The sequence below is a fragment of the Cyprinus carpio genome, unplaced genomic scaffold (assembly GCF_018340385.1).
Source record: "Cyprinus carpio isolate SPL01 unplaced genomic scaffold, ASM1834038v1 S000006646, whole genome shotgun sequence".
Classification (NCBI taxonomy): domain Eukaryota; kingdom Metazoa; phylum Chordata; class Actinopteri; order Cypriniformes; family Cyprinidae; genus Cyprinus; species Cyprinus carpio.
The window spans coordinates 397,865-421,178 of record NW_024879272.1 but is presented as its reverse complement, the minus strand read 5'-3'; the positions used below and the strand labels follow the sequence as shown (position 1 = coordinate 421,178).

The following is a 23,314-nucleotide window of genomic DNA, read 5'->3' as shown; positions in this document are numbered from 1 at the left end:
TGTAAGAGCTTCGATCAATCACAGCAGTGCTGACCAAAGCCTTATGGGTGAATATGGAGGAAATATTGAGAGTGTAAGAGAAAGTTGATTCTGTACCATGCTATAAACTGATAAATGTCAGTTGGAACGGCTGGATCTGCAGATGTCTGGATGAAGAGCATCATTCCCATGAGTCTGTGAGGGATTCCTCCATTCATGAGCTGAAGACAGAACAGGGATAATGTCTCAAACCAATGGAAATGATGTTCACCACAGAGATGGGAAAGAAAGTGACGGGAAACCCGGTCCTAATCCAGATTTCAACCATTTACTCCGTTTACTTTGATTACATTTCATCAATATTTATGTCATGTTTTCTTTAAAATACACAATCATATTTGTCACCAATTTATTTTTACAGGCTGTGAAGTGAATTGTCCAAATGAATGAGGAAGCGGGTGAAACAGCTCAGTTTTCTAATCTTTGGATGGGTAGTTGTGAAATCAGGCCGACATCATCATCATCATCATCATCATCATCATCATCATCATGCCATAATCACTCACGTGTGAAAGTGCTATATTAAAAATGTTGTCTTGCCTTGACTACAGACGTGGATCTGTGATGAAGAGCGACGGGATCAAAATAAACCTGTGGATGCCATATTTCTTATTCTCAGTGAACGTAAGCTTCATACGAATGACCATTACATCTGAACATGACCGACAGTCAAATGCTGGAACAAAACCTGCTGTTTTGATTAGTTTTTCCTCAAGTCTTCAGATCTGATGTAGACTCCGATCTGATTTATCTGTAGTACACTCAAAATTCACCACTGATTGAGCTTTAGTTCAAGATGAACCCACTTCAGATAACATCTGAATACACTTTATTTTAATATAGCATCTGTACATCAACACATCTTCATCAGGATGATGATCTGAGCCGTTCTCTGAACAAGAGATAAATCTGATTCTCATTTGAAGATACATAACCTACTTAAAAATCTACTTTATCTGTTTTAATTATAATTGTATTTTATGATGCTCAGTTTTGTCATATTGCTACAGAAGACAGTAAGGAGATATGATTTATATAATCCGAAGGATAATCCCCCATACATGACAGCATGTAAATATGACTAATGCATCACTGATTTTAAGTAAACCCTGGCGTTGTTGCATTCTGAACTCAAGCTTCCTTTTCTTTGCCGTCCTCGCTGAAGAAAGCCGTCAGCAGTGATCCATCAGGAACATATCTGATGTTCTCCACCTCTCCTCCGTAGTTGCTGGGCTTCTGGAAGTGGATCTCCAGATGGTCCTGAAGATCTTCTTCGTCCATCAGCGCCTGGATTCCCCCCAGCAGCACGGTGCGACGCGGTGCCCCTGAGTACGTCTACAACATCACAACAAACACCATCAAACACACGTCCTTCTGCACCCAAACTGATTCTGACATGAGCGTGTGTCGCTAACGCACCTGAAACTTCCTGAGCTGATACTCATACAGAGGAAGAACATCGACCACCACATCGCTGCCGGTGTCGACACAAAACTTTCCTCTGTGAACCAGATTCTCTGCAACTGAAAGTGAAAGCAGGAGAGCCGTCATGAAGCTGAAACCATATCTGATAATGAAACATCCGTCCACAAACAAAACAGATTAAACCACTACTATACTGCACTGGTGTAGATTTGTCATTTATGTCATTCTCACTCTTGTTATGTCATTTTTTTCTCTTATGTATTAAAAATTAATTTGTTACTTGTTTGTTATTGCAGGGTTTCTGTGGGATTTTAAAGATCAAATGTAAAACTTTAAGACCTTTTTGAAGACCTGCAAAAAAAGATGGGCTTATTGAAAATGCAGATTCATTCTCTGCCTGCAGGTGGCGCTTTTGTAATGGAAGAAATATAACTGTTTTCCTGGTAGCCACAGTACTGTACACAAAGCAGCGCAGCACCGGACTCTGAAACGCACAGCGCTCATATTTATTCAATTAAATCATAGCCTTTTGAAGTCACATTCAGACATATCACAATTCTAGTCTTTCCGTCCCCAAATTTAAGAACTCTTGAAATCATAATTAAGATTATCTTGTACAATTTAAGACTTTTTAAGGACCCGCAGGAACCCTGTATTAACGGCACTCAGAGTGGAAAGCAAAGTAAGAATTAGGAATGGGAGTATGGATCCTGAAGTATCGATGTATATTGATACTGATGCGAGTATCCAAAGTATCAATTTGCTACTGAAATAAAAAAAATATTGATACAAAGGTATGTTTCATTTACCAGTGATTTTGTTTATTTAATAAAAGAATAATGCATACAATATGCATTAAATGAACCTATGTAAGCGAATAACTGTGTAGGAAATAACTATTTTCCTGCTCATCTGAATACATGAAAATGTTGCAAGACAGACTCACTTCTGACAGTGCATTCTAACAGGGCTGCCTTTCTCAGAAGTATCATAAAGCACTGATGCTTTTGGGAACGGCAGCCCAGAACAATGAGCGGACAGAAAAAACACGTTCGAGTTATTTCACAATAAACAAATTGAAATGGTAGCCTACATATTTGTGCAATTACATTTATTTACTGTAAATTGAACATTAAAAGTTCATATTGATAATGCTTTATTCTCTAATGTTAATATAAATCAAACACTGTCAGAATATAAAGGTCGCATTTTATGCTTGCAACAGCCTGTCACTGCAGTTCCTCATGAAAATAAACCACCAATTAATCCTAACCATGGTTTTACTAAAGTGACCATAGTTCAACTATAGTATTAGTAGATTTCCATGCTTATCATAAAAGAAAACATATTTAACCATGTGTAAATAAAAATATAGCCTAATAAGTTGCAGTTAAGGCGCACTGAATGTTAAAATGGGTTTCAAATCCAAAGTTAAGTAGGTATTATTACCCATTTTACTCTTAGTAATTTAATAATTTAATGCATTTTATGATTTAAAAGTTTAGTTCATACGTATGGTATCGATAATGATGATATTGGCCTTTAAAAGTATCGGTATCGCATTGAAAACAAATTCAGGAGTATCGCCCATCCCTACTGAGAATTTAATTGTGCAGGGAAATGTGCATATTTACATTTAATCATTTAGCAGATGCTTTTAGTCAAAGCGACTTACAAATGAAGACAACAGAAGCAATCAAAATCAACAAAAGAGCAATGATATGCAAGTGCTATTTTAATTATATAATAAACTGAAAACAGATAGAATAGAAAAAGAACAGAGTAAGCTAGTGTTGGATTAGGGTTTTTGTTAATTGTATAATAAATAAAAAGAAAACATAATACAAAAAAGAATAAAAAGAAGAGAAGCTAGTGTAATTTTTTTTGCAAGTCTAAAAGGAGCAAGTTTTTTTTTTTAAAGAATAGAATTAGAATAGAATAGAGAGTGCTAGAGTTAGAGGGTCAAATAAAGTTGGAAGAGATATGTTTTTAGCTGATTCTTGAAGATGCTGAATGATATGAAACCTTTCATTAAGAGCACAGAAACTGCGTACAGACACACCTCCGGTGCTGAGGAAAGTGACGCGGCCCGAGCCCGTATCCTTGTGGTACTCCAGCTTCTCCACTTCCCCTCCGCCGCGACTCGCTCTGGAGAACGACAGCTCCAGCCGGTCTCTCATTCGCTCCTCAGGTAAAGTGGGCGGGGCGTTACAGAACCTGACACTCTTCTTTGACACCTGGATATGAACCTGAACAAGCAGAAGTAAGCATCCTCGATTAACAGCAGCTCACGTCAACAGACAGCACATTACTCTGCACACAGTAGAGCAGAAACTTCTGAAATCTCTCTACCTCAAACTTCACAGAGGGATCCAGAGATAAAGCATATGGCTTCACGTCCATCTTGGCTTTGTCACAGGCCACAGAGCACTTGGCCAGTCGGAGGATCTGCTCCGCCACTGAAAGACACATTATGAGAAAAACCTGACAAAATCAGACGTCTTCCTAAACCAAGGAAAGGTAAAGTCTCCTGCAGTGCATGACTCAGTTAGATCTGCATCCATACCCTTCTCCTCCTCAAAGGTGATGAGCGCCTGGCCTCCCTTCAGCAGAAACGAGGGTCTCTGTGTGACGGTGAACACAGACTGCACCTGATCATCCGCCTCCTCGCCCTCCTCTCTCTCCAGCTCACGCACAAACTTCACCGCCTTCACCGGGATTCTGGCTTCTATCTGCATTTCACAGAGCATGAGGGGTTATTAATCACAGATGTGCATACATGAATCAGCTTCGGAATCAGAGTCAAGCACACTTTGCATTGTAGGAACATTTTGTGAATGCACAATGCTGTTCAAAAGTTTGGGATCAGTAAGATTTTTATTGTTTTTAAAGTTGTTTCGTCTGCTCATCAAGGCTGCATTTATTTATTCAAAAATACAGAAAAAAACAGTAATATTGTGAAATATTATTAGAATGTAAAACAGCTGTTTTCTATGTGAATATCTGTAATTTATTTCTGTGATGCGCAGCTGTATTTTCAGCATCATTACTCCAGTCTTCAGTGTCACATGATCTTCAGAAATCATTCTAATATGATGATTTATTAACAGAGCTTGAAACTGTTGTGCTGCTTCATATTTTTTTGGAAACAGTAATACTTTTTTCAAGAATTTTTGATGAATAAAAAGTTAAAAAGAACAGCATTTATACAAAATAGAAACCTTTTCTTACAATAAAAGTCTTTGATATCACTTTGTATCTTATTAAATCGCTGTATTCCACCTCGCACTACACTTGACAGAGAATCACTTAAGACACTCTGTTGTAGGCCGATTCCAAACAATTATATGCAATAAAATAATAACACGTATGCTACCTATGAGGTTGCTGCTAAATCCGTGAGTTTACAAACCCGAGGGAACGGATTGCGAAAGCGTGCGCACGGATTGTGAATTTGTGGGTACGGTTTACAAAATCTGAGTGCACGGATTGGAAATTCGTGGGTACGGTTTGTTAATCCATGGCCACGATTTGTTAAACCGAGGGAACAGTTTAAGAATTCGTTAGTATGGTTTATAAACTGAGGGGATTTTTTTCTCCTACAGGTGACGTGCCGGGCTCCGTAATTATGTATTTTTCATCAGGTTAAAGCGTCTCTCTGCTTGACGCAGAACTGTCTCTGATAATCTCCATGCTTGTAGTTTCTTTCTTGAACATTTTCTATTTATGTTTGTATTTCTAAATTTTGAAGAATTCTGTTTGCATCATTGAATAATTATTTTCCTGTTCTGTATTGTATAAAACATTATATAAATAAACAGACTGGAAGAAGAGTGAACTACATCTGATCCTCTCCATATTTACTTCTGTCGGCTATCGTGTTTTATATTATCACTAAACAAGTCCAGCAACTTTGATCAATACAAGTAGCTGTAGTCTGTAATCAATGAATAAATTGTAGACTACAGGTAAAGGTAATGTACAGATTGTAATAGTAAAACAGGTCAACCTTGAATTTGCGCTGCAGAGAGTCACTTTCGTCTCTCTTGAGCTGAAGCTTCTTCTGAAGATCATGAAGTTCTCTCTTTAGATCCTGCTGGGCTCGATCCAGACTCGTCCTCTCCTCCTGAAACCAAGACAAATACAATCCTCAGCATCTGATTTCACTTTCAGAGCCTAGTCTGATCACGCCTCGGACTTCACCTGCACTTCTACGAGATCTTTATTAAACTTGTCAAAAATCTTGTCTTCGTCATCCATGAAGCTCTGAAGCTCTGCTTCGGCTTTTCTCTTTTCAGTCTCCGCTTCAGCTTTTTCCAGCAGCAGCCTGGATCTTTCAGTGTCTGCAGACTCGATCAGATCCTGTGTGAACATCATCATTATTAATGAAATGATCGTTACAGGTCATTATGATCAAGTGCGCCGGAGATTTTGTGATGTTAACCTTGTATTTCTTGATTTCCGCCGCAGCGTCGCTCATGTCCGCTCGAAGCTGTTTGTTTGAAACACGAAGACATACAAGGTTTTCACCAAAGAATTATAAAATATTAAACAGAATAAACCTGGAAATTTCACAAGTGCGTGTGTTTGATGTTGTAAACACGTACCTCGCCGTTGACTCGATTCTCATCGGCGTCAGACATAATTCACCCGAAACCGTAAGTATCTGAAGCGAATGTAAACTCCAGGTAAAATCCGAATCAAACCACCAAATACTCGTCGAATGACTAACTGATCGGATAGATGTTTCCTCCCAGCTTCCTGATCCTGGAGCAGATCTCTGGACTGTGTTGAGCAGAAGTCACGTGAGCACACTTCGAGGAAAACAAAAGTGAAAGTAACTTTCGGGAGTCAGATTTCAGTAAAACACCGGTAACCGAGCAGTTCCTTCAGATGTGATCCGGATCACCTTCGAGTGAAAACATGTGTCGTCGGGACGTTATACGGTTTTTATAAGACCTTAATATAGGCTAAGTGTTTGTTCGGATTGGGAGCGCAAAGATGGAAGAAAAGTCTGATTCTCGAGGGTCTGCCGGAAGATTTCCACAGAGTCAAAGCAAAGATCGAGCTTTACTTCAAAAACAAAAGAAGGTCTGGAGGAGAAATCGTGCAGATTCGAGAGCATCCAGACGACAAACGAAAAGCGCTTCTGGTTTATATAAGCGAGGAAGGTGAGCCTATATCAACATCCTACCTGATATTACAATAACAGCGCAAACTAACCACAACATTTAAATAAAAGATCTGCTGAAAACACGAGATGACTTGGCAAATGTAAGTTTTACAGAGAATTTCCCTGTTTTCCAGATCTGAAGAAGGTGCTTGACAAAAGGATCCATAAAGTTGATCTCAAACCTCATGGATCTGTTGAAGTGACGGTGAAACTCCCAGAAGACACAAAAATCAAGATGAAACCACAAGTACTGCCCAAACCCAAACCAGAGACGTGCCTTGCCCTCGGATCACCGCCAGCTGCTGCCAGACAGGTCATTATTACTTATGAATTACTATTATCAATATTAGACCACAAGTTTCCTGATGCTGGTTTCTTCTGAAAGACTAGGAAGCAACTGAACATTGTTGCCACTGGCATAAACAGACACTAGTTTGACCAACTAGCAGTTGACCAGGTGCTAATCAGCTTTACTTTCAGATTCAAGAGATTACTTTTAACGGCGATCTACATTTTTACTGTAGTCTTGAAGAAAACAATTAGAGGACTACTTAACTTAAAATTAATCTACACAGTTTATGAAACCAGCACCTGATCTCGATTTAAATGTCAAAGGAAAAATAAGAATTACAATGTAAAATGTTTATATATATATATATATATATATATATATATATATATATATATTTTTATATATATATATATATATATATATATATATATATAATGGAGTCAGACTATTGATTTACTCACAAACTTCCTCTTTATCGCACAAAGGTCTCTCCCGTCAGAAAGCCTACTACAGCAATTAAAGGTCATAAAGGTTGGACTGTAATGCTTTTTATTTTCAGTGTTTAAAAAAAAACAACCTCAGAATCCAAAACCTTTACGACGACACTTTGATCATATGTATATATTTGTTTATAATACAGAAGATGAGGAGGATTCTGAAATACCAGATCTTCTCATTACCACCTCTGGTTCAATTGAGAAGGAAACCCTTCAGATGTATTTTGAGCAGTTCACAGAGCAATTTGAGCTAGCAAAGCACGGAAATAACAGCTGGATCCTGAAGCTCTGTAGCCAGTCAGGTATGATTTATGAGAGCTTGTTTCCTAGATACACAGAAACGTCACGGTGTGATGTGAAATAAACTGGTTTTGCAAGTCTATTTCTGTGCATCACTTAAACATGATGCAGGCCAAATCATTAGATGACTCGAGAAAAATAAAAGCAAACCGTGATGAAATCAGCATTACTCCATCTTGGAGATCAGAAAGATCAAAGATATTATGCAATAATATTGACCCTTTTCTCAGATTTAAAGGAGATTTTGGGCCAGAAAGAGCATGGGTTTGGTATAACTTTAGAAGTGTATAAAGGAGGAGGTCTGGGAGAGCAGCTGGACCCGCGTCGCTTCATCTTGACCGGCTTTGATGGAGCCACAGACTGCAGGATGATCTCACTGTTCATTGGCAGCTGTAGCAAGACAACAGAGCACACTTGGGAGACGCTTGATGATGGCAGGATTGTTGTCACCTTCAAACACGATATCGGTGGGTTTCGGAGGCACAGATCTTTGCTCTGGGTGGCCGCTGGGTTTCTGTGTTCTCATCGCTCTGCTGTGTTTTAGGCCTGAGAACGACCTCTGCTTTTACGCTGCTTATATTTGTTTGTCTTTTGGGTCTGCTACGTCTATGAACATTAACATTTTATTTTCTTTATCCATCTAAACGAACTAATCAAATTCAGTATATCAAAATGTATTATGTGAAAATTAATGCTTCAAGAATCTGATCAGCTGTGGTCAACCTTCAAATAAACACCAAGATTGAATTAATAAGAAAAATGAACACACTCAATGGATAGCCAGCGTTCCTTCCTGTTTTATCAACAGATGTGACGTCATTTTTAAGGAAGTGCACCTCGAAGCAGCTGCAGGGTCGAGACATCGGAGTGACCCGTGTGGAGCGGACGGACTCGGTCCTGGTCCAGGGAGACTTGGAGAAGCTCACCGAAGATGTTCTCACACTTTACTTCAGTAACAAGAAGAGGAGCAGAGGAGGAGACGTCCAGTCCTTCATATGGATCAACCAGAGAAAGAGTGCAGCCATCACCTTCGGAAACTGTGACGGTAGGTTTTCAGATGGTTTACAAAGATGAAACATTCATTTAGATTTAGATTCAGCACAAACAGAAGAGTAGAGAAGATTAGATCTAAAAATATGTCATGTGAATATTATATAAAATTTATAGAGAACTAATAATACTGTGCAACAGTAATTTAACCTTCATATTGAGCTCCGGTCATTTTGACCCAGAGAGGATTTTCTTTTTCCTGAAAATAAATATCTCATAATGCTAAATTATTACCAAAGCTTGGATTCAATCTTTTTGTCAACTTTTTATCTTTCAATGAGCACAGGTTTTTCAATTCTTTTTGGAACCTTACAATTTCAACAACTGAAAACTTGTGCGTTTTGGACATTCATTTACATGACAACAGTGTTTGGGGGCCAAGTTTTTGAAAACAGTGCCGTTATTGTCTTTGTGTAAACTACAAAATTAGTGAAAGAATTAGTGAAAAGGGTGACCTGCGAATGCGTATCATGTTCATCTATAGGTACAGTATGTATAAGTTCACAACTTCACATGTATGTAAATCACATCAGCTACTGGCCTGGCATGAATAATACAGCAAAAAAGCCATTTTTGCAGATCAGTGTGTACGGGGATCATTTTGACAATGTCTGACAAAATCTGTACTAGGGCTGTGCAGTTAATTGCATGTGATTGTCATGTGTATCTCAGATGGAGCGGTACTTACTACACAGAGCCGTAGATCAATGACAAGCTACGCAATATTGCGTTCATTATTGCAGGTGATTCGATCTGCGATAATAAACGCGATATTGTCTAACTGTCAGAGAAGTATGGCTCTGTGTAGTAAGTACTGCTCCATCTGAAAGCAGGTGATGGAGATTTACTACTAATCACGGAACCAGCTTTACTGACGATTAATTGCACAGCCCTAATCTGTACACACACACACACAAAAAGGAAAACCTTATACATTTTTAGTACATTGATGCCATGTAAACGCACCCTAAATTCAAGAATTGTTAATAATATAACAATGAGAGATTTTGAAGTAATTTATAAGGCCAGTCATTTTTGACTGAAAACACCAAATTAGGTGAAGGGTTTTCAAAATAGCACAAGGGCTAAAATTATACAGAACAAAATTAATTTGAAAATGTAACCTGTCTTTTCTGTTGTAATAGATGCACATGCAGTGGTGGAACAAACACACAATGTTTGCGGCACAGAAGTTCACGCTTCACTGTTCTACTCCAATCTACAAAAGGCTTTAACTGGAGAAAAACCAACCCTAACTGATAAAATATCCACAAAAGTGAACGTTCCTGTCAGTGAAGAGCTGCTCCGCTTCTTTGAAACCAATGAGCGATGCAGAAAACAACTGGAGAGTGACGCCAAACAGTTCCATGCCAAAGTGCTTATTGACAGCTCCGCCACTGATTGTGAGCTTAATCTGGAGATGGATGTCAACAAAGAGTCGCTGGCTGCGCTGCAGATCGCTCCCACGTGGGAGTCCAAGACAATGAGGGAAATTCAGTCCTTTCTGAGCAGATATGACACAGCAGAGCTGACGGCAGAGAAGGACGTCTGGACGAGATCTGAGAATGGCCGTAACAGTCTTGTCACACTCGACACTGCACTCTTCTACAGGGAGCTCAACTCTAAAGTTGTAATTGCTGGAGAGAAAGAAGAGGTGAAGGTCCTCTCAGACAAGATCAAGACGCTCCTGGAGAAAGCTGCTGCTGAGGTGGAAGAGGAAAGAAACACAACCGAGGTGGACATCCAACTAGACTGCAGAGAGATGTTTGATCTAATTAAAGAGCGTGTCGAGTCCAGATTAGGGCAGGTGAGTTTATCACATGATGAGAAGCAGCACATCATCTCTCTCAGAGGTCTGAAGGATCAAGTAGATTCAGTGGAGATGATCATCAAGCAAGCTCAGATGAACATTATCACACATCAGCTAAAGCTTTCTTCACATCTCATTCACTTTCTGAAGTCTCTGGATCTTAAAAAGTTTGAGCAAGACCATTTTCTCCCAAGCGACATTCCAGCTAGACTTTTAAAGCGACAGGATTTTTTTATGATCTTGGCTGAAAAAGAAAACCTAAAGAGAGCTGAAGACAAAATAAGTGAGATTCTCAAAGAGCAGGTAATACAGCTTTCTCCCAATCAGACCGGTGAAACATGGACACACTTTCTCAGGAATCTTACAGATGAAATAGAATTGTTCCAGAAAGCTCATGACATCAGCATCACACAATCAAACATGCAGGTTATAATATGTGGGTTTTCCAGTGCAGTTGCAGATGTTACAGGAAAAGTGAAGACATATCTGGACAACAAGGAACCAACAACTGAGAACGTCCCTCTGAAATCTGAGCGAGAGGTTGAATTTGTGGAGTCCTGCCTGAATCTGTCTGAGCTCCCAGAACTCAAGCGCCTCAGTGCTGCGGTACTCGCTTACAGAACATCAAACTCGCCTTGTCTGAAGGTCACAGCAGCTAAAGACAACATCAGAGACGCTGTGCGTGTCGTACAGCAGCAGATCTCATCCATTCTTATGGAGAGCCATAAATATTGCAAAGCAGGAGAAGCAAAGGTTCTGGAGAAACATGAAGCCAACGTGAAGACCAAAGCTAAGGAGATACAGTGCAGTCTGTATTTATCACAAGAGCATGTGGTCAAATCAGGCCCTCCGAAGAGCTTCACACACAAAATAGGCAACTTCATGACTCTGAGCATCACAGAGGGAGACCTGCACCATTTCAAAGCAGACGCTTTGAACTGTCCAATGAATGACAATCTAGATTTCAATAACCCTGTGGCTCAGCGCTTTCTCCAGTTCGGTGGCGACAAGATCACAGAGGTGTGTAAAACTCAGCAGAAGCAACAGCAGAGTCTTCTGCCTGGAGACGTGGTGCTCAGTGATGCTGGGAAACTCAGCGCCGGGACACTCATTTACGCCGTGTTGCCTCAGAAAGGACAGAGGCTGGACTCTCACTACCTTCAGTCAGCCGTGTATAACAGCCTCCTGAAAGCAGAAGGAAGAGGATGCGCCTCGATTGCACTGCCAGCAATCGGTTGTGAAAGCTTCGGCTTCTCTGTCAAAGACAGTTGTGTGGCGCTCCGAGCCGCTGTTCTTCAGTTCTGCAGCGACCATCAGAACTCTCCTAAAAACATCAGACACATCAGTATAGTGGATTCAGATGAGAAGACTGTTGAGGAGTACAACGCTCTGATCCAGGAACTAGTATGATCCCTCCTATGCAAATGTTTATTAACAATGTTAAGCATGTTTTATTAATCATCACCCGTTTAATTTGTTAACAGGGATTTCCTGACATATCTACAATGGTTCCCCCACAATCTTTGAAGCTTAAACACAGATCAGACACAAGAGGTACTGTGTATATACCTGCTTTTGTAATTTCACTACTGCTGGTCACCATCTTTCCTGAAGTCGCTTATGTACTTTTGTTTTTGCATGACTGGGAATTCACTCAGTGCTGATCAGTGGTGTGCCGATATCCCTGAAAGAGGGTGACATCACCAAAGAGACGGTGGATTTGATAGTGAATTCAACCAACAAAAGTTTAGATCTTAACACTGGTAAGAGTTTCTTTACTGCAGCATCAATACTAAACTGACTCACATCATTGTACTTTTACCTTTCATGCTAAAGCATGTTGAATAGCTTGAAGGTTCTTCAAAGATTTGTGTTATTATTATATTTACTGTAAATTCTCCTAACATGGAGATGTTTATACCAGGTCAGAGCAAATGTTTATAGTGTTTCCCAGCTTGTTTCCAATGTACTGTTCAATTTTACAGGTGTTTCTGGTGCCATTTTAAAGGCTGCTGGACAATCTGTTGTTGATGAATGCAAAAAGCAAGGTATCACTGACTCTTTCTGTCAATGCCTATATTCTAATGGGAGTGCTGAGTGATTTCATTCACATCTGCTTGTGTAGCTCCTCTGAAGGCGGGTGCAGCAGTGCTGACGGGTGCTGGAGCGCTTCAGTGTAAGTATATCGCACAGATGGTTGGGCCGGACAGCACCGCCGACATCACATCATCTCTAGAAACGGTTCTGAACCTCTGCGAAGCCAAAACGGCCAGAACTCTGGCCATTCCTGCGATTGGAACAGGCATGACAGCAAACAGATTCTGTCATTGAAAAACATTCTCTCGAAGCGCTGTGGGAAAATATATAGCCCTGAGTGATAGTCTTGTTCTCTGCAGGACGTGGTGGCTTTGCCCCGAAAGAATCCATCAAAGCCATCCTCACAGCGATCGAGAAACATCTGAAGGAGCCAAACTCATCCTGCCTCCGGAGCATCACTATAGTGGCTTTTGAACAGAAGACCTTTGATGACTTTCGTGACCATTTTAAAGCGTGGAATAAGGTTAATACTGATGAGATAACATAATAAGGTCCAGATTTTTTATATATAGTTTTAATTTTGTGATATTTGTTTTTCCTCAGCCTGCATCCGGCAAGATGCCTGAAAATCAAGGTTCTGACAATTCTACATTTCAATGCTGATCCACAAATATGCTCTAGTTTTTCAAATGCATCATAAACCTCTTTTCATGTCTTAGTTCTGATATTTCCAGGTGTGAATATTAAGTTTTTACATTTAAAATCTCTCTCATCTTCCATAGTCAAAATTGGAAGCGTCAGAATCGAGGTAAAGAAAGGTGATATCACTAATGAAACGGTCCGAGGGATCGTAAACACCACCAACAGGGACATGAGCCTGAGAGGAGGTCTGTCAAGACTTAATATAACTCAAAACACACACGCTGGACACTTTATATCAACACATCAGCTAATCTAAAAAAGTAGTTGCCAAACATGTTCCTGAAGCCCCCGAAACTGCACATTTTGCATGTCTTCTCAATGAGACATAACTCATTAAAGGTCATCAGCGCATTAGTAGAGATTCCAAGACATGCAAATGTAGGGGGCTCCAGGAACAGTGTTGGGAACCACTGCTGTAAAATAAGCCATGGATCTACACTAAAACACAACAGTTTGTGTTTGTGGCAATTTTAAAGTATGACCAGTTCAGTGTGTCCCACCTTGAGAATGTCAAAAGTATCCTTGTCCTTCAGGTGTGTCGGGTGCCATATTTAAAGCAGCTGGAGCGTCTGTGGAGCAGGAGTGCCAAAAGCACGGTGAGAACGTTACACCAAATACTGAAACCTTGTTAACGATCAATTGCATGAGCAACAGATGTTCTGTATATAATCACGGCTACCATTGGGCTGTAGACATGAGGCTGCACTGACACTGAATGTCATGGACTGGTAAACAAATTTCTTTCTTTAAACAAATTCCGTCCTGAGGTCCGTTGCAGAATGACATCGCAGCCGTGACCAGTGGTGGAAACCTGCATTGCAACTTTATTGTTCACATGGTTGGCCCGCACTCGGCGGCAGAGGTGAGATCCCGTGTGAAGAACGTTCTGGAGCGCTGTGAGGAGAAGCAGATCACCACAGTCTCCTTCCCTGCCGTGGGCACTGGTACGGATTTATGATGGTATTGAATGCGGCATGTGTCGGTCATCATGTGTGGTTGTGTCTCACTCCATCTGATGGCTCTTGTTAAAGGCGCTGGAGGCGTTGAGGGTGAGGACGCCATTGGTGCGATGCTGCAGGGCTTTGAAGATCATCTGGCTCAAAACATCTTGACTGTGATCAAGCTCATCTACGTTGTGATTGACCAGGACAATGTCCTACAAGAGTTTCAGAAAGGTCTTAAAACATGGATTGCGAATACACAGGTAGAGAACCTTAACCCAATTCTGAATAGAGTTGACTGAAGGACTATTGGAAAGATTTTTGACATATCAAATGTAAATGCTTTTGCACTTCATTTAATTAACATCAACACACAACTAGGACAGTGAAGATGATGATGACTGGGAGGATTACAGCTCAACAGAAGACAGCTCCTCGTCTGACCAAGGAGCCAATGGTAATGCAGCATTTGATGACCTTTTGAAAATATTCTGTTATAGGTCTTTCAAATTTGTTAAAATGTTTACATTTCACCAGCAAACCCAGTTGAGGTGATGATGGGCCCGATTAAAGTCAAGGTGTTTAGCGGAGACATCACCAAAGAGACTGTTGAGGCCATTGTAAACAGCACAACTACAAGCCTCGATTTGAACACGGGTGAGTTTGCTTTTTATATCGCTCTGAATCTGATGAATGGTTATTTTTCAGACATTTTCCTAACCCTAACCCTAACATGACACAGGAAGAATGGCAGTTGAATAACTAATTGGAAGTGGTGCTCAAATCTAGCGTATGTCCTTATGTGCAGGTGTATCAGGAGCCATTCTCAAAGCATCAGGACAAACGGTGGTCAACGAGTGCAAATCAAATGGTACAACCTTCTGCTTCAGTCAATAGTCATAAATATAGGCAATTCTGATGAATTTCTAACACGCCGGTGTCTAGTCCTGGTGGGCCAATATCCTGCAGAGTTTAGCTCCAACTTGCCCCAAAATACCTGTCCGTAAGATTCTAGTAATCCTGACAACCTTTGATTACCTTGGTTCAAGTGTGTTCAGTTGGGGCTGAGGATAAATTCTGCAGGACAGTGATCCTCCAGAGCAGGATTGGACACTCCTGTTCTAACAGAATAATTGTTCATTCGATCTCTCCTGATTAAAGCACCTCAGCCTGCCGACGGCGTGATCCTGACCAAAGCTGGAAATCTTTCAAATATCAAACACATCATTCATATGGTTGGGCAGACCAATGAGAAAGGCATCAGCAGCTCCATGTATAAAGTTCTGAGGATGTGCGAAGAAAATAAGATTCAGTCGGTTTCATTCCCAGCTCTTGGAACAGGTAAGTTAGCCCATTCAGAAATACAGATGAGCAAAGCCAAGCAAAGGTATCTGGATGATCCTAAAATGCTTAATGTTCTTCAGGAGCAGGAAACTTGGCCGCTGCAGGAGTTGCCAATGCAATGACAGAAGCTCTGTCTAACTTTATCAAGGACTCACCAAAACACCTGAAGCGTGTCCACATCGTGATCTTCCAAGCGAAGCTGCTGCCAGACTTTCAGGAAGCGGTCAAGAAGTGCAAGAAGATTTCTCGAAATGCTTCTGGTATGTTTTAGTGCATGAACATACAGTGTGAAGAAAGAGCTGAAACTAATCCGGTTAATTTAACTTGTGTTTCCTGAACAGCGGGTCTGGTCAAACCCCTCCAGAAACCGGTGATCCCTGTGCCAACACAACGACCAGCTATTTGTCTAGCCAAAGAAACGGCCGCTGTATTGTTCCCAGTTATGGCTGTTGAGGTTTACGGGACGTCCCCTACAAACCTCGCCAAGATCAAGAAGCTCCTGGATGAGCTGGTCAAGGAGGAGTGCGTCAGTAAAGACGTCCAGTCAAGCCACATCACAGACCTTCCTGAAACGGACAAGAAGGCCATCGTGGCCCTCAGCCGAGCCAATCAAATCAGCGTTCTGGTGACCAGTTCGGATAAGTTAACGGTATCAGGGAAGAGAGACGACGTCTTAGATGCTGTGCTGAAGATAAATGGCTTCATCCAGACAGCGCGAGACCGAGAGACGCGTGAAGGTGAGGTGAAGCGTCTGCGGGAGACGCTGTGCTGGGAGGTGGCGAGAGGAGAATGCTGGGAGTCACTGGAGTCCGGCATCAGCTACGACATCGAGCTGGCCTTCCACCGCAAGCAGAAGAGCTGCCAGTACCAGGAGAAGGGCGAGACCTACACGGTGGACTTCAACAAGATGGAGGTCACAAACATCAAGCAGGAGTCCTGCAGGATCAAGAGGACTCTGCTGGGAGATTCTGATACGGGTATAAGTTGGCATTGACCACAGTCTACAACAAATCCAAAGGTTTTTCATGAGAATCAGAAGCATCAGTGTGGAGAGTCTTGTGATTAGGATTTTTGTCCTTTCAAAGTAGCAAGTACAATTTATTTCCCAAATATAGCTAAAATAAATCAAATGTAATGTTCAGACTTGTGCTATTGAAAACAAAAATCTGATGTCACTAACCTTGTAAACTTTGTAAAATACAGTGCAGGGATCCCCAAACCCTTCTCCGGCAGAGCTACCGTCCTGCAGACTTCGGTTCCACCCCTGCTCCAACACACCTGCCTGTAATTATCAAGTAAACCTGAACACCTTGATTAGCTGGTGCAGGTGTGTTTGATTTGGTTTGGAGCTGAACTCCAGGGGCAGATTTGGAGAGCCCTGATCCAGTGACTAGTTCTGCCTCGGAAGACCTTGCACGTGCTTTCTAGCTGTATTTTATAAGGTAGGGGTGGTGAACTCTGGTCCTAGAGAGTTAGGTTAGCTCCAACCCTAATTAAACCTCACCTGCCTGTAGCTTTCTAATAACCCTTCAGTCCTTGATTAGCTTTTTCAGGTGTGTTTGATTAGGGTTGGAGCAAAACTCTGCAGGGCTGTGGCTCTCCAGGACCGACGTTCGCCACCCCTGTTATAAGGCAAGGCAAGACAAGTTTATTCATATAGCACATTTCATACACAATGGTAATTCAATGTGCTTTACATAAAAGGAAATAAAATAATCATAAAAAATCAATATCAAGGAATTAAAATTTTAAACATTTAAAAATAGATTTAAAATCAATTAAAACAGTTAAGAATAGAAAATGACATATAAAGCACAGTGCAATCAGTTGGGACATAGCACAGTGCTCATTCAGTAAATGTACAACTAAACAGAAGAGTTTTGAGTCTAGATTTAAAATAGCTACTGATTTAGCACATCTGATCTCTTCTGGAAGCTGGTTCCAACTGTGGGTGGCATAATATCTAAAAGCATACTCTCCTTGTTCTAAATGAACCCTTGGTATTTCTAACTAACTTGATCCATTTTATATTTAGTGAGCATATCTGCAATGTATTGAGGTCCTAGGCTTTACAGTAGGGCTGTCAAAATGGCTGAAAAACTAAATTAGAATTTTTTACTTAAATATGATCAAAATTTGAATTATATAATAATATTCAAATTTAAAATGCATAATTTCAGTTAGGTTGATGAAAATCTTTTGGCTTCTCTCCTGAGGCCACAAGAGAGCACATCGAGCAAAATATTACTAATGCACGTTTATTCATAGAATAAGATTACATGAATATCTGTGAAAAAAAGTGCATAATGTTTAAAATAATGTTTATAAACCAATTATAATTAAGTTGCTTATACTACCTTTTTTCTTTATTGACACACTATTTTCCTATTTAATGCTGTTCAGTTGCTTTGTTAAAATCTATATTGTTAAAAGCGCTATATAAATAAAGGAAAATTGACTTGGCTTGGCTTAAACGACTATAAACAAAACAGCATGTATGCAGAGTTTAATACAAAGGGCCGAAAGCCAATCACGTAGAGTACATTTTTCATTTTAAAAACACAAGTTGCAAGGGGATGGGGTAAAAACTCACTTTAAAGTCTCAAAATATTTTTTTTCAAAGTTGAACTTGCATTAATTTTACATGGTTTTCTAAAAATGCAGCACTTTTGTGCGAGATGCGAGTGCAGCAGTGATAGGTGTCCCTCTAGAGAATGCACAAAATATGCGTTCTGTGTGAACAGCTTGGTTTCAATTTTGACGTAAACAAGATCTTCTCCGCATTGATGTACTCTTTTCACGCAATATTTGTAATTAACAACGCTAGTGTTAACAAAGCTACAATCTAGTGCAGGGATCTCCAACCCTGCTCCTGGAGAGCTACCATCCAGCAGACTTCAGTTCCAACCCTGCTCCAACACACCTGTCTGTAATTATCAAGTAGCCCTGAACACCTTGATTAGCTGGTTCAGGTGTGTTTGATTGGGGTTGGAGCTGAAATCTGCAGGACAGTAGCTTTCCAGGAGCAGGGTTGGAGACCCCTGATTTAGTGGCTTAAACTGGATAGGCTAACCAAAACATTAAAATGCAATGACACTTACATCGTCATTGCATCTCGTGCACCACTGATAAGGCTGCCTCCTTAACGCACAGCTAAAATTTGAATGCAATGTTTTTGCATTCGAATGTGGATTTTTATTTTAAATTCAATGAGTATTCTAAATTCTAATTTTTTTTTGACAGCCCTAGTTTACAGTGGTGGACAAAATTATTAGAACACCTTACAGATCTGAAAATATTGAATTTTTTTTTGCCTCCAAAACATGATTTCATTTCATAATGTTCATGAAACATGCAGATGGTTGCTGAGCACAACAAATAGAAGATAAAGTGAGTCATACTGTTTATATCCACTTTTAACTTTCATATTTGGTATGTCCACCTGTTGCAGCAATTACAGTCAAGTATTGTGTTATTGTGTTTTTATCCACTTTATCTGTGCAATAATTTGCAATCAGTCAACGATATCGCTGTAAATGAAGTGTCCCCAACTAGCAAACCAGAGCGACAGCGGCAAGGAACCAAAACTCCATCAGTGACAGAATGGAGAAAAAAACCTTGGGAGATAACAGCAACCTTGGGAGATTACAGCTAAATTTGTGAGATAATGGAGAAATTGGGATTTTGAGGTAACACCTTTGAACAACATCCAATTTATCTAAGGCCTTAAAACAGTGTCATATTTTTCAATGTGCAGAATGTACAGTTAAAGCCAATTCAACAAAAAACGAGTTCATACATTTGTAATAAACTTTTCAGTAACTGATGTCAGATCATGTTCTGGATGAGCTGCAGCTGTCTAAGCTCAGTTCAGTTCACCCTGCTGGTGATAAAGACATGAACAAGTTTCTCCAAGAAACAAAACATCTAATTCTTGCAATGTTTTTTAGATGATAGTATGTTATTGCTCCTTTGACTGACTACTAATCTGTCTCCCAGAATCACACAGATTCCTGACTTGCAGTTGTTTGAAATAGAGTAAAGGTATGCATTCACCTTGAAAAACTTCAGTTTGTTTCCAAATGCATAATACTAAATTTTTTTTCCGAATGTTGCACATCCAACTGTTAATTTCATCAATACATTGGCAGAGAGAGTCAATGGGGCTGTAGTCATTTGGTGATAAGGCTAGGTAAATCTGGGTATCATCAGCATAGCTGTAATAGGCAATTTGGTTCTTTCTCATTATCTGACTTAGTGGGAGCATATACAGGCTAAACAAGAGCGGTGCCAGAATTGAGCCTTGTGGGACTCCACATGTCATGGACGTCCACTTACACTTATGCTCTCCTAGACTCACATAATAACCTCTCCCTTCTAAGTATGACCTGAACCATTTGAGTACCATCCCAGAAAGCCCGACCCTAGTCTCTGTAGAAATATGTATGATCGACAATGTCAAATGCAGCGCTGAGATCTAGTGATACCAGCACTGATATTTTGCCAGAGTCAGAATTTAAGTGAATACCATTTATTATCTTAATTAGTGCTGTCTCCGCACCTAAAGATCTTGCCTGCAGTTTTAATAAACTGCAGTTTTCAGGGAGTTTGGAAAAGTCCCAGAAAGAAATAGGCGTTCACCACTTCTAAGAGATCTGCTTCTAAACAGTTAAGCACACTTTTGAAAAAAATATGTGGGAAGTGTGTCACGATAGCAGGTTGATGATTTAAGCTGCTATACTATTTCTTCCAGAATTCTGCTATCAGTTTCTTCTGATTGATGCTGGAGAGAGGGATAATGTGTCTGGTGAGCGGGGCTGTGGCTCTGGTTGCTGTAATATGTTGTCTTGGCTTCCCTGGCTGTTTTCCAGAAAGTCATCCTTGTGTGCCGAGTCTTGGAGCTGTTCTGATACATCACAGTCTGTCTGTGATGAGCTCTGTGGGCAGGGCTCAGTCGGGATAGTTTCCATGAGCAGTGCTTGTTATGGCTGCGTGGTGTTATCAGTGTCCTTGTGGGATGTGTCAACCACATGATGACTCTGAAGCTGGTATAAAGTCCTGTAGTCACTCGTACTCTGTCCAGGTGTGTGTGTGCCATTCAGGTTGAGTAGTTTGGCACACACTACTGAAGGATGACGGAGGGAGAAGTAGATATTGTCCTTTAGCACTCTTTCACCAAGTTTGTTTGGGTGGAGGCCATCCAGTTTAAACAGTTGTCTATGGCCCCAGAAAAGATTGAAGTTGTCAATGAAGTTGACTCATTTTATACTGCAGGTTCTTTGTGGCCATGTATTCAGCCCAAGCAAACATGAAAACATGTTAGTTCCCCTTGCTGGAAATGGTCCACTGATGAACGACCAAACTTTAAGTCTTCAACGTGTCTGAAGGAGTTGTGACTGCTCTTTCCGAATATCATTCTTCCCCACATGGATGATGATGATTCGATTTGCGGTCTTGTGCGCGACCTCACGTGCCTCTTAGTAGCGGTTAGCTGCTGTCTGATAAGATCCATGTTCAATCATATTTGGGGATTCCTAACCCACATTCATTAATGCTTCTGTTCTCATTCATTAATAAATCTGTTCTCAAGGCATATAGGGGGTGGTAGAATAAGCACCTCACTGTCCATCTGATGTCGTAAGCATCAGATGGACAGTGAGGTGTCGTCTGAAGATATATGATTGACAGAAACTGTTCTTTCTGTAACTTTGCTTGTTTGTTTCTTAGCAATCATTCATCCCCCTCCAACATGGACCAAAATGGATGGACGGGATTTAGAAATAATCACATTACAATCAGATTCGGTGGAATACAAGAACATAAAAACGGCCTTTCTGAGATCCAGCATACACCGTGATGTGAAGCCCGTCCAGGTTCAACAGGTAAAATAACTTAGACATGACCAGACATTAGACATCAGAACACAAGCATCAGTACTTAAAGTTAAGGGCAATCACAACTCGTTCTACATCCCTAATGTGACTTAATTCAGAATATGGAAATGAAGCTGTCTTGTAGCTCAAACAGTAAAGTACAGCAAAAACATGGGTTCAGTTATCAGGGAATGTACAAATTGATCAAAAACAATGTATAGCTTCAATGCAATGTTTGGATAAAAGCATCTGCCAAATGCATAAAAAGCAGAATATTCAATGAGAAAAGCAGCAACTTGATTTTCTCCATGATGCAGTAAGTGGATGGTTATAAATAAGAGGGACTGATGATGTCAGCTAAAGAAGAAGGTCAAGCAAGTGTTTTAACAATTGGAATAACATGCACTAATGAGAGTTAAGATATTAAGAGATGATTCTGATTTCATGTCGACTTTGTGCTGTTCTGTGTTGACTTCAGGCTTGTGTTTAACAAAGTCTGAAATGATTCCAGATCGACAGGATTCAGAGTCAGTCGCAGTGGCAGAGATACTGTGTGTTGAAACAGGCCGTGGATAAGAAATACCCCAAACAGAGAAACGAGCGCCTGCTTTATCACGGAACGACCAAAGAAATATGCCAGAAAATCAACAAGAACGGCTTCAACCGCAGCTTCTGTGGGAGAAACGGTACGTCGCGTTTGACCCGTACCTGCCTGTTTGTTGCAGCTTCACGATACTGACCTGTGACATGTGCTCTGGTTTGAGCGGTTGTTCATGGTGAAGGCACCTACTTCGCTAGAGAGGCCTGGTACTCCTGCCAGGACCAGTATTCCAACCCAGACGACAAACAGCTGAAGTACATCTACCGAGCGCGAGTGGTGACGGGCTCGCTGTGTAAAAGCAGAGAAGGAATGAAGGAGCCGGATCCGATTAACGCTGCTGACCCGCGGGCCGGACTGCACGACTGCGCCGTGGATGACCCAAAGAACCCGTTCATCTTCGTGGTGTTCTGTGACGCGGGAGCGTATCCAGAGTACCTCATCACCTTCAAATCCATAGTCCTCAAGAGTCCATAGTCCTCCAGCAAACTCTACAAACGCACACTGGCCCTGAATGCTGCTGACAGAGATTATGGGAGAGTCTTTGCGATATTACCGTGACAACTAATGTTTTCACGCACAACTTTATTCAGTAGGGCTGTCAGCTGCCAGAAATCACTTTATTAATTACATGATAATATATTTGCTGAGAATAGCTCCAAAATAAGGAAACTTCAAAGACATTTAAAGGGACAGTTCACCCAAAAATAAAAATGGTCATTTACACACCCTCATGTTATTCCAGAACAGATGCTGGTCCCCATTGACTCCCGGAAAGGTGTAGGTCAATTTCATTTGCTGGTCCCCATTAACTTGCGTAGTTTGGTCACCAGCATTCTTCAAAATATCTTTTGTGTTCAATAGAAGAAAAACTCACACAGATTTGGAATAATTTGAGGCTGAGTAAATGACGACAGAATTTCCATATTCGTGTGACCGTTCTCAGTGTGACACGAGTAAATCACTAAACAGACAACAATTGTCTTTAGAAGGGAATATAATCTTATAATCTACCGTCACTGACCTCTGTTAACCTTTCATCGTCCGCTGGAGGCCTTTTACATGCCACATGCTCTCGTGCTTAGTTTTAAAATGTGTTTGACTAAAAGAGGAGCATTAGGATTATCATTTTTACTGCATTATTTTTGTTCATTAATCAGTTGACAGCCCTACCAGAGAATGAGCTGCACTTTATTCTGAGAGTATTCTGATACACCAATGTTTGCTTCTATC

General features: G+C 40.7%; 2 protein-coding genes across 6 annotated transcripts; one reads left to right on the top strand and one right to left on the bottom strand.

Annotated features, from left to right (window-relative positions):
* Positions 1-265: 265 nt before the first annotated feature.
* LOC109105692 (N-myc-interactor-like) lies at positions 266-17,181 on the bottom strand. 3 transcript variants are annotated; one of them, XM_042755201.1, is made up of 9 exons: positions 16,791-17,181; positions 5,909-5,956; positions 5,668-5,826; positions 5,474-5,590; positions 4,031-4,196; positions 3,817-3,923; positions 3,527-3,713; positions 1,459-1,562; positions 266-1,374 (listed from the first exon to the last, which is right to left on the bottom strand). In XM_042755201.1, the coding sequence occupies exons 2-9, from the start codon at positions 5,942-5,944 to the stop codon at positions 1,171-1,173; spliced, it is 1,080 nt and encodes a 359-aa protein (XP_042611135.1). In that variant the 5' UTR covers positions 5,945-5,956; positions 16,791-17,181; the 3' UTR covers positions 266-1,170. The 3 variants fall into 3 exon arrangements, with proteins under 3 accessions (XP_042611135.1, XP_018974510.1, XP_042611136.1); XM_019118965.2 differs by lacking the exon at positions 16,791-17,181 and adding an exon at positions 6,072-6,250; XM_042755202.1 differs by lacking the exon at positions 5,909-5,956 and having other exon boundaries at positions 16,791-17,180.
* LOC109105723 (protein mono-ADP-ribosyltransferase PARP14-like) lies at positions 6,323-22,855 on the top strand. 3 transcript variants are annotated; one of them, XM_042755199.1, is made up of 26 exons: positions 6,323-6,635; positions 6,772-6,950; positions 7,415-7,451; positions 7,570-7,728; positions 7,957-8,193; positions 8,535-8,771; positions 9,922-11,990; positions 12,071-12,140; positions 12,245-12,349; positions 12,572-12,634; positions 12,712-12,888; positions 12,983-13,146; positions 13,227-13,257; positions 13,406-13,510; positions 13,859-13,921; positions 14,093-14,269; positions 14,357-14,529; positions 14,648-14,723; positions 14,804-14,923; positions 15,075-15,137; positions 15,428-15,607; positions 15,691-15,870; positions 15,952-16,587; positions 21,338-21,492; positions 21,995-22,169; positions 22,248-22,855. In XM_042755199.1, the coding sequence occupies exons 2-26, from the start codon at positions 6,873-6,875 to the stop codon at positions 22,556-22,558; spliced, it is 5,841 nt and encodes a 1,946-aa protein (XP_042611133.1). In that variant the 5' UTR covers positions 6,323-6,635; positions 6,772-6,872; the 3' UTR covers positions 22,559-22,855. The 3 variants fall into 3 exon arrangements, with proteins under 3 accessions (XP_042611133.1, XP_042611132.1, XP_042611134.1); XM_042755198.1 differs by having other exon boundaries at positions 7,415-7,460; XM_042755200.1 differs by lacking the exons at positions 6,323-6,635; positions 7,415-7,451 and having other exon boundaries at positions 6,826-6,950.
* The last annotated feature ends 459 nt before the right edge of the window (positions 22,856-23,314 follow it).